At 38.7% G+C, this 14,175-nt stretch overlaps 1 protein-coding gene across 4 annotated transcripts in view; it reads right to left on the reverse strand.

The window, feature by feature from the left end:
- Positions 1–633: 633 nt before the first annotated feature.
- The window catches only part of slc34a1b (solute carrier family 34 member 1b), a 46,359-nt gene continuing 32,817 nt past the window's right edge, over positions 634–14,175 (reverse strand). For all 4 annotated transcript variants that reach the window (XM_087301530.1, XM_087301532.1, XM_087301531.1 and 1 more), the window contains one exon: positions 634–3,025. In XM_087301530.1, the coding sequence (XP_087157656.1) occupies positions 2,816–3,025 (210 nt within the window). In that variant the 3' untranslated portion in view covers positions 634–2,815. The remainder of the gene's footprint in view (positions 3,026–14,175) is intronic.

Consider the following 14,175-nt stretch of genomic DNA (forward strand, 5'->3'; position numbering starts at 1 on the left):
CCCAACCTTTCCCATTATTCTTCTTCCCTTCTAAGATGGGATGGTCGGCCAAATTAAATGTTACCATGGGCCAACTTTTGAGCAAAGGCCTAGTTTGAGCATTTCTGCAATAAGGAAATGTGATTGCTTGGTGTATTTATTCTTCAAAATTTACAATGATATGATTTGCTACCATTGATTTGATTATTTGCATGAAACATAAGCTTACAGTACTACTGCAGCTCAGCAATAAATATATTTTGGAACAACTAAAAAAGACTAAAAACAACAATATAGAGAAGAAAAACTAAGATAAAAGATCAATTTCAGTGGCTGACAAATTTTAAAGTCAGCTGTTTTTAAAACACCTTTTTAGAGAAGTCTAATTTGTATTCCATTGCATTAAGGAATCTCTGTTAGGTAAGCAAAATTGGCTTCAAAAACACTCCCAAAAAGGTACATACAGAGCATGGTTGGAATTGATGCTTGTGATTTATGACTTTGCTTAAGCTTTGGATGTTTATGATTTAGAGTGTTCATTAAACTGGCCTTTAAAAGATATTTATCAAATATTTGTACTTAGCAGATACGAAAAGCTGTCATGATTGTTGATTTGAGTGGTGATTATTTGAGTAGTCTTTGTTTTTTCCAGTGAGCATGTGCAGTTCATGAATGAATAAGTAGCTATGTGTACATGAGCAGCATATCCATAGTGCGGAATATTGAACTTTGACCGTGATCCATGCAAAGCTTGTCGATGGTGTGCTCTGCTTCTCTTGTGCTTTGGTTTGCACAGCAAAAAGCCATTAAACTAATAGGTTGCATGGTGCAGCACTTTTCGAGTGTGGTATAAAAGTTTTTTTTTTACACCGCAAAAAATGATGACACCTGCAGTGATTGGGGCAGCATAGTCTTAATTTTGGCTCATATGGTCAGCTATTCTCTTTAGGACAAAAAATATGTATAAATAAATTTTTTAAAAAAATCTTTGCATCCCTACTTTTGTTTTATACAGTATAATGGTAGAATGGCTATAATTCTTACATGCTGCACATTTCAAATCGTATATCTTCTGAATTCAAGTTTTGCCATTGTTTAATGCACACTAGCCATCAGACTGCATTAAGACTAATGTGTGGATATCAAAATAAGTTTATTCATAAACTAATTTCGAGAGGATCACATGCTTATGATTGACACGGCTGGCCCCGAGTCAAGCTAATGTACGAACCACCAATCAGACTACTCCTAACCAAGTATAAATAACCAAACACCTTACCTTTAGTCATCTTCGTCTTGAAGAATCCCCCCTTCCACCTCTTCGCCTCCTTCTTTGTCTACAGGGCAGCACGGCGGCCCAGTGACTAGCACTGCGGCCTCACAGCAAAATGCCTCCGGTTTGGGCATCGACCCAAACGGTCAGCATTTTCGTGTGGAGTTCATGTTTTCCCCGGGTCCTTCGGTTTCCTCCCACACTCCCAAAAACATGTGTTACGACCCTGTCTTCTCTTTCTCACCTTTCGGTGGCCTCGCCATGTGACGTCATCGTTAATTAGTTAATTTATGGGTGGAGAAAGTATATACTTGAATTTTTTGTGAAGAACGGCACTTCCTCTGGTGGACCGTTATTCCACAGAGAGGTCATTTTGCTCCAACTCTTTTGTGTTGCCGTCTTATGTTTTGTTTTGTATTTTGTTGAGAGAATTTCATCTGATTTCTTATTTATTTCAAATCCCTAGACAGTTTGTTATACTTTATTATTCCCCTTAATAAATGTTTTTTTCATTATATATCTTTTTGTGTGTCTGATCCTTTTTATGGTACGGTCGGGAGAGAGCTGGCCGTAACATAAATTGGGTGGCTCGTCCGGCATTCCTTTATGCGGATGAGTAGTTTTTTTTGGATTGGCTATTCACCTTTATATTCTACAAACTCCGGTTAGAAAGAGTGTATCCAGCTGGGTTGTGAATACAATCCTTCCATCGGTGCACTGTTTGTTGTTTTGTTTATTATTTTGCCTTTCTTATTTTTGGAGGTTATCCTAGGTGGAGATTTTAATCTCTGTCGGGGGTACGCTTTCGGACTTTTGGTCTAAAGACAGATTGTCACTGAGCTCAGCGTTTAATGCCGCCCCGAGCCTGGTACACCTCTGAAGACTAGATAGGAATTAGTTAGTTTTCTTCTTAGATAGGAGCTGGAGTTTCTCTGAGTATAAAGGTGAATATATTCTGTTACTGACGGCGTTTGTGATTCGTGCGCTTCTCTCTTCCTCGTGTACCTACGTGTCCGACTTGTAGTAAGTCTTTGAAGTTTTTTGTGAATGGGTAGATACGTAACGTTCAGTTGTAGTTCATTCCGAAGCAGTGGCTTATGGGAATTGTAGTTTTTGTACAGAGGGCAGTTTCCGGGTGAGTACGGGAGTGTTTGTTAGTTTATTTGTGTTGTATTCGTGAATGCTAATACAAAACTGTCTTCAGTACTCGATGATTTTTATGCTTGTCCCTCGGAAGCTTTAATTGAGCGTTGTACAAAGGAAGAATTAATACAAATTGCCGAGCGTTTTAGTATCGATCTCACTACACATGATAAGAAAAAAAGGACACCCTTATAACAACTTTGAAATGATCTCTGGTTGAAAGGGGAGTTTTAGAGGTAAGAACTGCTGTTCTTTGTGAATCTTCAGTGTTTTCTTCCTGTGATATTGATGTGGAAAGTGAGTTAAAATTCCCAGAGATGTCAATACAAGAGAAACAGCTGTATTTAGATGCAGAAAAGCTCCGTGCTGATCGGTAGGGTCGCGCTATGAAAGAGAGAGAAACAGAACGGGAATTTGAAGCTAGGAAACTAGAGCAACTGTTGTCTGTATGAAAATTGGAACTTGAGTTAGAGAGAGAACGGGAAGAGAGAGCGTTTCAGTTAAAGTTGGAGTTGGAATTAGCAGCAAAACGAGCGGAAACACCGCGAGCTGACGTGCATCCGGTGCCAGAACAGTCGTCTGCATTAGTGTTTGATGTTCATCGTAACATGAGATTAGTTCCGCCATTTTCTGAAAAAGAGGTAGAGAAATATTTTTATCATTTTGAGCGTGTTGCTTTATCGCTGAAATGGCCAAAACAGTTTTGGACTTTGTTGTTGCAGTGTGTTTTCACAGGAAAAGCTCAAGATATTTATTCTGCTCTCACCCTGGAACAAAGTGGTGAGTATGAAACTGTGAAAACTGCTGTATTGCATGCATATGAACTGGTGCCTGAGGCATATCGTCAAAAATTTTGAAATTTAATCAAAACTGAAAATTGCACATTTGTTGAATTTGCAATAGCTGTAGCTACTTATTTAAATGAACACGAAGTGAGTAAACTTGCAGATGCTGCCATTATGGCTGATGAATTTGTTTTAACTCATCAGGGCACATTTAGTTTAGCCAGTTTTCGAAGTGACATGAATAAGTTTAGGTCTTGTCAAGTTAAACAAAAGCCTGCTGTGTTTAGACAAAATATAAGGGCACCTGTTGTTGGTAATATTGGAAAAACCACTGTTTCAAGAGACCTCATCTGCTTTTATTGCAAAAAGTCTGGCCATAAAATATCTGAATGCCCTGTTCTGAAAAAGAAAGAGAAATTTTCAAAACCTGTTTCTCTTGTCACCCCATCGACTGTAGATGACACTTTCATAGAAAGTGCTGGTCATTTATCTCATTCCTGTGGTGCATTGTTTGACCAAAAGGTGAATGATTTTGTTGATTATACACCCTTTATCACTGAAGGAGCTGTGTCTTTATTAGGTTCTGAGGAAATGGTCCCTGTGCGTATCCTCCGAGAGACTGGATCAGCACAGTCATTTCTTTTGGAAGGAATGTTGCCTTTAAGTTCTGAAACTGCCACTGGAAATTGTGTATTGGTAAGAGGGTTTGAAATGGGATTTGTTGACGTGCCATTACACCAAATTCATCTTTCCTCAACCATAATCTCTGGTGATGTTGTAGTTGGTGTTCGATCTGCACTTCCAGTTCCTGGAATTACATTTATTTTAGGAAATGATTTAGCTGGGGGAAATGTTTATGGAGAGAGTAACGTGACTGCTTTGCCCATAGTAATATCTGCACCTAGTAAATCTGATGTTGAAAAGAGTAACACCTTCTCTAATTTGTTTACAGCCTGTGCAGTCACCCGATCAATGGCAAAACAACTGTCTGAAGACCAAGCTACAGATGTTTCACTTGGTAGCACTTTCTTTTCCACTGTTGATTCGGGTGAATTTACATGTGATCTGCCAGAGAGTCCTGAAAAAGACAAAAATATCTGCTTTTCACTATCCCCTGATCTGGACGAAATTACAAATTCACCCCAAAGCTGAGACTCTGATGCCCCTGAGGTTTTACATACTGTTCCTTCTGATGTTCATAAGTATCCTTTAACTTCTCTGTTGCAGGTTCCCAGAGAGGAACTAATTCATGCACAGCAGCTTGATGACACATTGAAAACCGTAGTCTCCCAAGCAGGGTCTAATATGGGTGATCTTTCTTCTTCCTATTTTTTTGAAGATGGTCTACTTTGTCGGAGAGTGGCCATGTTTGATGACAGTTTAAAGTATAGAACCCAGATTGTAGTCCCTCTTGCTTTTAGGGAATCTGTGATGCAGTTGGCCCATCAAGGACTCGCTGGTCATACAGGCGTTTGGAAAACCTATGATCGTATTATGCGACAGTTTTACTGGCCTAGAGTAAAACGAGATGTGGCCAGATTTATATGTTCCTGTCACACATGTCAACTTACTGGTAAGCCAAACCAAAAAGTGCCAACCGCTCCATTATAACCTATTCCTGTGACATCTAACCCTTTTCACCATTTGATTATTGATTGTGTTGGTCCTTTACCTCGTTCCAGGGCTGGTCATCACTATCTCCTTACCATTATGTGCCAGACTACCCGTTATCCTGCGGCTTACCCACTGAGATCTATAACTACGAAGTCCATTCTGAAGGCCCTTACTGATTTTATGTCTATCTTTGGTATCCCCAAAGTGATTCAATCAGACCAAGGTTCTAACTTCATGTCCAAACAGTTCGCAAAAGCCCTCCGTCAACTTCGAGTTAAACACAATATTTCTAGTGCATATCATCCACAGAGCCAGGGAGCGCTTGAAAGATTTCATCAAACCCTGAAGTCTCTTTTAAGGTCATATTGTGTGGAGCTCGATGGTGATTGGGAAGAAGGCCTGCCATGGTTGCTATTAGCTATACGTGAGGTAACTCAAGAAAGTATTTGCTTTAGCCCAAATGAATTAGTTTTTGGACATGAAATACGAGGGCCCACTACTGTTTTGGCTGATGTGTGGCATTCATCTAAACCTCCTGACAACTTTATAGATTATGTAAGTGGTTTTCGTCGTAGACTTTATGAGATGCAAGCTGTTGCTAAAAAGAAATTGGGTAAGTCACAAAAGAAAATGCAGCAACACTTTGACAAGAAGGCAAAATTTCGGAGTTTTCAGACAGGTGATCAGGTTTTAGCATTGTTGTCTCTTCCTACTAATCCATTCCAAGCAAAATTCACTGGACCTTACAGCGTAGCTAAACGTCTTTCAGACAATAATTATTTGTTGAATACTCCTGAACGTCGGAAGAAAGTTCAGGTTTGTCACATTAATTTTTTGAAACCTTTTGTTGCTCCTGTTTGTTCTGCCTCTGTCAGTGTGGCGCCCCAATGTGATCATTCTGGTTTAGAACATCTCTCTGTGTTCCCTTCTCTGTCTTGCAGTATGGGTGAGGACTTATCTGAGAAAAATGAGGAGGGGAGTCTTCTGTCTCAAGGGAAAATAGATGGACGCCTTAACAACTCTCAGATTCTTTCTGATTTGTCTGGCCATCTGTCTTATTTGACGGAAGATGAGAGAAATGACATCATTGGGAGTCACGTGGGACCGTTGAACAAGATGGAGGGCTGAAGACTAGCTCCGGCTTGACCTCGTTAATTTATTTATTTTTAGTAAGTTAGCACCCCACTGTTAACTATTAGTACAATAGCTCAGCGTTAATTGAATATAAAAAAATAATTTTGCAATTGCTCGGTTATGACATCCAAGTTTACATCGAAGGCGCGAGCTGCAAAGCAGGGCGCAATGGCGAGTGACGGGCCTGCCGAGATTCGAGAAAAAGACGCTCGATTGGGACACGTTACTACACCACCAGGGTTCGCGGAGTTACAGGCTGCGTTAAAAATGAAATGGCACGATTTAGTGCAAATTTGTCAACTTTGCAGGCAGATGTAACGAGTGTGAAGACTACGCAGTTTCAGATGAAGGCGGACGCGGCCGCCATGGCGCAACGGCTTGACGAGGCAGAGGCTCGAATTGGAGTGCTTGAAGACGAGAACGAGCGCCTGCAACAAATGGCCGAAAAAAGTGCTAAAGACTGTGCAGATCTTCGGGATTCGGTTTCGGATATGGTAAATAGGGAGCGGCGCATGAATCTACGTCTAATAGGACTTAAGGAAAAGTCCGAAAATGGTAATCTGCGGGAATGTGTAAGGCTGATTCTCTCCGAGGCTCTGGATGTGGATATCTCCGAAACGGAGTTACAGCGTGTCCACCGATCTTTGGTTCCAATGCCGGATGAAAACAAGCCCCCTCGCCCCGTTATTATGCGCTTTCACAGTTTTCTGGAAAGAGAGAGGGTTATGGCAGCAGTGAGAATGAAAGTGCGGGAAGGTGGCAGTATCATGTGGAGGAGTTCTAAAATATCGCTGTTTCCTGACATGACGAGAGATGTGGCGGTGACGGCGGTTCACAGCGGTCAGAAAGAGGCTTCACGAGCTGGATATCCGTTTTACTCTGGCGTATCCTGCAGTAATACGCTTCACATGGAAAGGACAGCGAGTGAGCTTTGATGATCATAACAAGGCGCTGATGTTATTGTCTGAAAAGGACTGAGGTACGGAAGTTGCTTTCTGGGGACAAAAGTTATGTTATTTGATGCTAAGATAAAAACAAACAGACTAGGTCTGCAACCAATGTAAGGACAAAGGGATCTACAGCAAGTTTGATGGGGTGTTAACATGCGATTTACAAGAACGTTCTGGGGCGGGGTCGACAGGTGGTTCCATCATCAGCGCTTCACTGCTCGTGTATGGGGAGGGGCCTTCTTTTAGTGAAAGGATGTAACTTGGGAGGGTTCAAGGGGTTTAAGTTCTTGAAGTCAATGTTTACAGAGTTCGTTTATGTCTTTTATTTTTACTTTTTTACTTTTGTATGTATGTTTTTTACAGACAGCAAGTGTTTATATATAGTTGGGAGACATGCATGGAACGGCTAAATATTTAAAAATAATATCCTGGAATATAAATGGTTCTCATAATCCAGTTAAAAGAAGAAAATGGTTAGGTTACCTTAAATCTATAGACGTGGACATTGCTTTAATTCAAGAAACGCATATGATGGGTCCAGAGGCTGAAAAACTTAAACGTGACTGGGTGGGACAGGTGTTTCATAATTCATATAATAGTAAGAGGAATGGGGTAGCAATATTAGTGCATAAGAGGGTAAATTTTGTCATGATTAAGCAAAAGAAGGATGAGGAGGGGAGATTTATATGGTTGGAAGCCATGGTTGATGGGCAAAAAGTTAATATTTGCAATATTTATGCTCCAAATAAGGAGGATAGTGTATTTTTTTATATGGTTAATAAGATGATTGGGGGACAAGCAGGTAATCAGTTAATAATTGCAGGTGATTTTAATCAGGTGCAAGATGCCTATCTGGATAGAACAACCTACCATAAAAATATGCCCAGAGACAGATTAGCTATACAATTAATGATGAAAGATTTGGGGTTGGTGGACATATGGAGGCTTGTCAATCCTAGAGAGAGAGAGTATACCTTCTTTTCACATAATCATAAATCTTACTCAAGAATAGATTACTTTTTGGTTTCTGGTGATTTAGTAGAGTCAGTAGTAGACTGTAAGATAGGCGTGATTGCTTTGTCAGATCACGCACCAGTGGAGATGACATTAGACACTAAATCTAAGACAATAAAACAAAACAGATGGAGATTCAATATATCCTTGCTTCAGGACTTAAATTTTAGTACAAAATTGGGAGCTGACTTAAAGGAATTTTTCGAGATTAATGTTGGTACCACAGAGAGGCTGGGAACGGTATGGGAAGCATCAAAAGCTTATGTCAGGGGTAACGTAATACAATATGCTAGCTTGGTAAAAAGACTTGACAAGGAAAAAGTTAAGGACATTGAGGCCAGAATTAAAGTTTTAGACAGGCAATTATCACTAAAGTTTTCAGATAATATTTTAAAACAAGTCTGCGATCTGAAATATCAGCTTAATGATATTTACAATAGAAAAGCAGAGTATGCAATGTTTAGGATGCGCACAGCTTTCTATGAAAGTGGAGAAAAGGCTGATAAATTGTTAGCAAGGCAATTGAAACAAAAGGATGCTAGTTTCTTAATTTCAGCTATCAAAAATGAAAAAGATGAAGTGGTGACTGCAAACATGGACATTAATAAGGTCTTTGAAAAGTTTTATAGTAAACTATATGAGGCAGAGTCATCCCCAGACTGTACTAAATATAGAGATTTTTTCTCCAAAATTACACTTCCCACCTTGTCCTCAGACCAGCTTGAGATGTTGGATGCACCAATAGAAGAATCTGAAATTAGGGCTGCGATAATGTCAATGAAGGCCGCTAAGTCACCAGGTTTAGATGGCTTTCCTGCCGAATACTATAAGAAGTACATTGACATTGTTGCACCAATATTGGAAGGGGTGTATAAGGAAACCTTGTTACTGGAGCAGATGCCCCCAACATTTAATGATGCGCTAATTACGTTAATTCTTAAAAAGGATAAGGATCTTTATGATCCTGGGAGTTATAGACCAGTTAGTTTAGAAAATGTTGATTGTAAAATTTTATCTAAAGTATTAGCATTGAGGTTGGAGGGCATTTTATCCAATATCGTACATAGCGACCAGGTAGGTTTTATAAAAGGGAGATCTTCTTCTGATAATCTTCGGTCACTACTTCATCTCATCTGGCAAAGCCGCAATGAGAATGATCCAGTTGCTGCTTTTTCATTAGATGCGATGAAGGCATTTGATAGAGTAGAATGGGGCTATTTAACTTATACGTTGCAAATGTTTGGCTTTGGGCCAACTTTTCTTAAGTGGGTCAAGGTGCTATATTCCGCCCCACGTGCAGCCGTTCTTACAAATGGCATTATCTCCCCTTTCTTTAAATTAAAGCGAGGCACCAGGCAAGGGGACCCCCTGTCTCCTTTGCTTTTTACTTTGTTTCTGGAGCCCTTAGCAGTTGCAATTAGGAATGACATGAGAGTGAATGGTGTCCAGTTAGGAGAGAGGGAATATAAGTGTTTTTTATATGCTGATGATATTCTTCTTTTGCTTTCAAATCCAAGGACATCTATACCTCCTATGATGGATACTATCGAACGTTTTTCTCAAATATCTGGTTACAAAGTTAATTGGGTGAAATCTGAGGTAATGCCAGTGTCTGTGGGATGTTCGTTGGCTGATGTGAGCGCTTTCTCCTTTAAATGGATACCAACTGGGATGAAGTATTTAGGTGTTAGGCTCTCAAGGGACTTGTATGATGTTGTTCAGATGAATATAACCCCTATGCTTCAAAATGTTAGAACAAACTTTGATAAATGGAAAGTGTTAAATTTGTCTTTGTGGGGGAAGGTTAATGCAATTAAAATGATGGTATCATCAAAGATTAATTATATCTCTATGATGATCCCTTTGGAGTTTCCTGTATCCATCTTTAAGCAATACAATCAACTAGTTAGGGACTTTCTGTGGGAAGGGAAGAAGCCCAGAATAAGTATGAAAAATATGTTTACCACTAGAATAAAGGGGGGTTTGGCATTACCAAATATAGAGCTTTATAATACTGCATTTGAGATTATTAAAATATGTAAACATTGGTCAGGTGATAATGTAGAGGGTATAAGTTGGATCGAAATAGAGAAAACGCTAACTTTCCCATTCAGGGTTATTGATGCTTTATCTCAGAAATCTTTATCTTCTATTAGGAATGGGGAAGTTAACCCTATACTGGAACACTCTCAGCAGGTCTGGAAAAAAATACATAAGATATTTAATTTGTCCCATCATAAACAAGGCTATTCTTCATTATGGAATAACCCTGCTATTAAGATAGGAAAAAAAACAGTCTATTGGAAAGATTGGTGTAAAAAAGGTCTGAAAACAGTTGATGATCTATATGGACAAGGCGCACTGTATTCATTTCAGGAATTGAAAGACAAATTCAATCTAGTAGATAAAGGGGATTTCTGGAAATATATACAGCTGCATAGTAGTATAAAAACTGTGGGATTTAAGCCAGGAGCAGAAGAAACTGTTTTATTAGGGTTTCTAAATATGCCAAAGTCGATGCAAACCACATCTTTTGTTTATAAGATTGCTGCAAACAACATGTATGGAAAAAGTGATCATTTAAGAATTATCTGGGAGAAAGACCTGGAGGTGGAATTTGAAGAGGGTGAATGGGAGGCAGTAGTTTCTGGTATAGGTGCTACTGTGAGAGATGTTAGGAGTAAACTCATACATTACAAGATAATTAATCGATATTACTGGACACCAGTAAGACTGTATAGGATAGGATTAATGGAAAATAACCACTGTTGGAAATGTGGTCAGTCTGTGGGCACTTTTTTACATTTAACGTGGAGCTGTCATTTGGTGGCTCCATTCTGGACAAGAGTTATTCAAAACCTTGAGAAATGGCTGGGACAACCTTTACCTTATTCTCCAAGAGTCTGTCTTCTTGGTGATACATCGATTTTACAGAACGGAATATCTAAAACACAGGCTGGACTAGTCGTCGCAGGATGTATTATTGCTGTGAGACTGGTGCTGCGAAATTGGAAGAACTCAGATACTCCCTCATTTAAAGATTGGATTGAACTAATGACTTCTACTGCATCATATGAACGTATGTTGGCAAGACTTCAGGATTCCACCCATACCTTTAATCAGAAATGGGGTAGCTTTTTGCAATATTTGGAGAGCACATAAAAAGAAACTTGAAAAGTTGTCAATTTGACTGTCTGTTATATGGTTTTGTACTATTTTATATTTGTTATATTTTTTGTTTTGTTATTATTTTTATTATAATTTGTTTACATTATTTCTCGAATGTTGATTTTGTATTGTAAATTTTATGTTGTGTGGGTGTAAAAATTCAAAATAAATAAAAAAGTTCAATTACAAAAAAAAAAAGAAATGACATCATTGAATTAGTGATGTCATTTCCTTCACTTTTTTTGGATGTCCCTGGTCGCACTACTGTCATTGAACATGACATTGATGTAGGAAATTCTTGTCCTATCAAACAAAATGCTTATAGGGTCAATCCAATAAAAAGAGCTTTTAAAAAGAGAGGTTTACTACCTACTTGAGGAACTACCTACTTGCTCATAATTTGGCTGAACCAAGTTTTAGTTCCTGGAGTTCCCCTTGTGTATTGGTGAACAAACCTGATGGTTCATATCGGTTTTGCACAGATTATAGAAGATTAAATTCTTTTACCAAACCAGACTGTTTTCCCTTGCCTCGAATAGATGACTGTGTAGATTATGTTGGCTCTGCCAAATATGTAAGTAAGTTTGATCTACTTAAGAGCTATTGGCAAGTACCTTTAACTGCTTGCGCAAGAGAATTATCTGCTTTCGTTACCCCAGACTCTTTCCTTCAATACACAGTGATGCCTTTTGGGGTCCGTAATGCCCCCGCTAAATTCCAACGATTGGTTAATCGTGTATTGCATGGAATGTCTGGATGCGAGGCTTATCTTGACGATGTCGTTTTGTATAGTTTTACCTGGTCTGAACATATTGATCAAATCAAAGACCTATTTTCACGTTTGGCAGAGGCTAATTTAAAAATCAATCTTGCGAAGTCCGAATTTGGAAAAGCCACAGTCACCTATTTGGGTAAAATAGTGGGAAACGGGTACGTTAAACCAATCGGAGCAAAGTTGAAGCCATTTGTAATTTTCCAACTCCCAGTAATCGGTGTGAATTACGACGATTTCTTGGGATGATTGGTTACTACCGGAGTTTTTGTAAAAACTTTGCTAGTATTGTTTCACCTTTGACTGATTTGTTGAGTCCAAAAATTGAGTACCAGTGGTCGGAGACATGTCAACAAGCCTTTGAAAATTGTAGGGCCTTGTTAGCTAGTTCCCCAGTTTTGACAGCTCCCAACTTTGAGAAGTCCTTCCGTCTCGCAGTTGATGCTAGTGGTTGTGGTGCAGGTGCTGTATTTTTGCAAGAGGATTTAAATCAAGTAGAACACCCTGTAAGCTACTTTTCAAAAAAGTTTAATCGTCTTCAACAGGTTTATTCCACCATTGAAAAGGAAGCCCTTGCTCTTGTTCTGGCTGTACAACATTTTGAGGTTTATTTAGGGTCGATCGTCGCACCGATTGTTGTTTATACTGATCATAACCCCTTGGTTTTTTTAAATTCCATGCGATGGAGTCTAATTTTACAGCCTTTCCATCTTGAAATTAAGCATGTGCGCGGGAAAGATAATGTGATCGCAGATACACTCTCTAGAGTATAACTATTCATATTGCATATTGTTCTTTTTGCACTTCTAGGGCCCAGAGGTGCTGGAAGAGGAGGAAGAGTGAGCTGTTTTATGAAAGGATGTATTTCTGTAATTGTTTGCTAATTTTTTTTTCTTTTTGATTCTTTGCAGAATCTTTTTGAGGAGGGAGGTGTTACGACCCTGTCTTCTCTTTCTCACCTTTCGGTGGCCTCGCCATGTGACGTCACCGTTAATTAGTTAATTTATGGGTATATGAATTTTTTGTGAAGAACGGCACTTCCTCTGGTGGACCGTTATTCCACAGAGAGGTCATTTTGCTCCAACTCTTTTGTGTTGCCGTCTTATGTTTTGTTTTGTATTTTGTTGAGAGAATTTCATCTGATTTCTTATTTATTTCAAATCCCTAGACAGTTTGTTATACTTAATTATTCCCTTTAATAAATGTTTTTTTAATTATATATCTTTTTGTGTGTCTGATCCTTTTTATGGTACGATCGGGAGCGAGCCGGCCGTAACACATGACACTTAAGTAAATTGACTAAACCAAATTAGCACCAAATTTGATTCAATTCTGTCAGCAACGCATCACCTTAGCAACCCTCACGCAGCAGGAGAGAGGGGGGTTCTCGAGATCTACCCGAGCTCAAACTCCCCTCTCGCCCTGCAATGGGAGGGAGCCCCGGGCTCGAGGCTCTCATGAGCTCGGGGCCCTTCCCGGGACAGCATGCCAAACTACCTTATCAACAATCATCAGCTAAGTGTGAACTCTTGAACTCAACTTTCACCTATGATTTCAGGGGGAATTCAATGAAAACTTTTATTTTTGATCTCATAGAGAGGAAATACAGTTGATGTCATAATTATTAGGCCTCCTAAATTATTAGCCCACTGTATATTTTTCACCAATTTCTTTTTAACAGTGATTTATCTGACATATTTCTAAACATAATTGTTATAATAACTCATTTCTACTAACTGATTTATTTTATCTATACCATGATGACAGTAAATAATATTTTACTAGATATTTTTCAATATACTAGTATTCAGCTAAAAGTGACATTTAAGGGCTTAACTTTGTTAGTGTAATGTGGCAAGTCATTGTATAACAATGGTTCATTCTGTAGACAATCAAAAAACATATAGCTTAAAGAGGCTAATAATGACTTTAAAATGGTATTTTAAAAAATTTAAACTGCTTTTATTCTAGCTGTATTAAAACAAATAGTACTTTCTCCAGAAGATAAAATATTATCGGAAATACTTTGAAAAATTCCTTGCTCTGACATGTTTGAAAAAGAAAAAAAAAACATAATAATTTTATATTGCAGTATAAACAGCAACCAGAGAGTGACATTTGATACCTTTTAAGATCTTTTTAATACCTTTAAGACTATTTCCATACATATTAAGCCCTTAAAACCACTTTAGGTTTCAACAGGAAACTCTGGCAACATTTTGGTGGGTCTCCCAACAACAGTCTGATATGCATGCAAGGAAAAAAAATTAACTGTCATATAATATGCATTTATTATTACCTAATAATCCCAACGACTCACATATGATTCATTCAGTGATTCAT

Source organism: Danio rerio, chromosome 21, assembly GCF_052040795.2.
Source record: "Danio rerio strain M-AB ecotype USA chromosome 21, GRCz13ab, whole genome shotgun sequence".
NCBI classification, from domain to species: domain Eukaryota; kingdom Metazoa; phylum Chordata; class Actinopteri; order Cypriniformes; family Danionidae; genus Danio; species Danio rerio.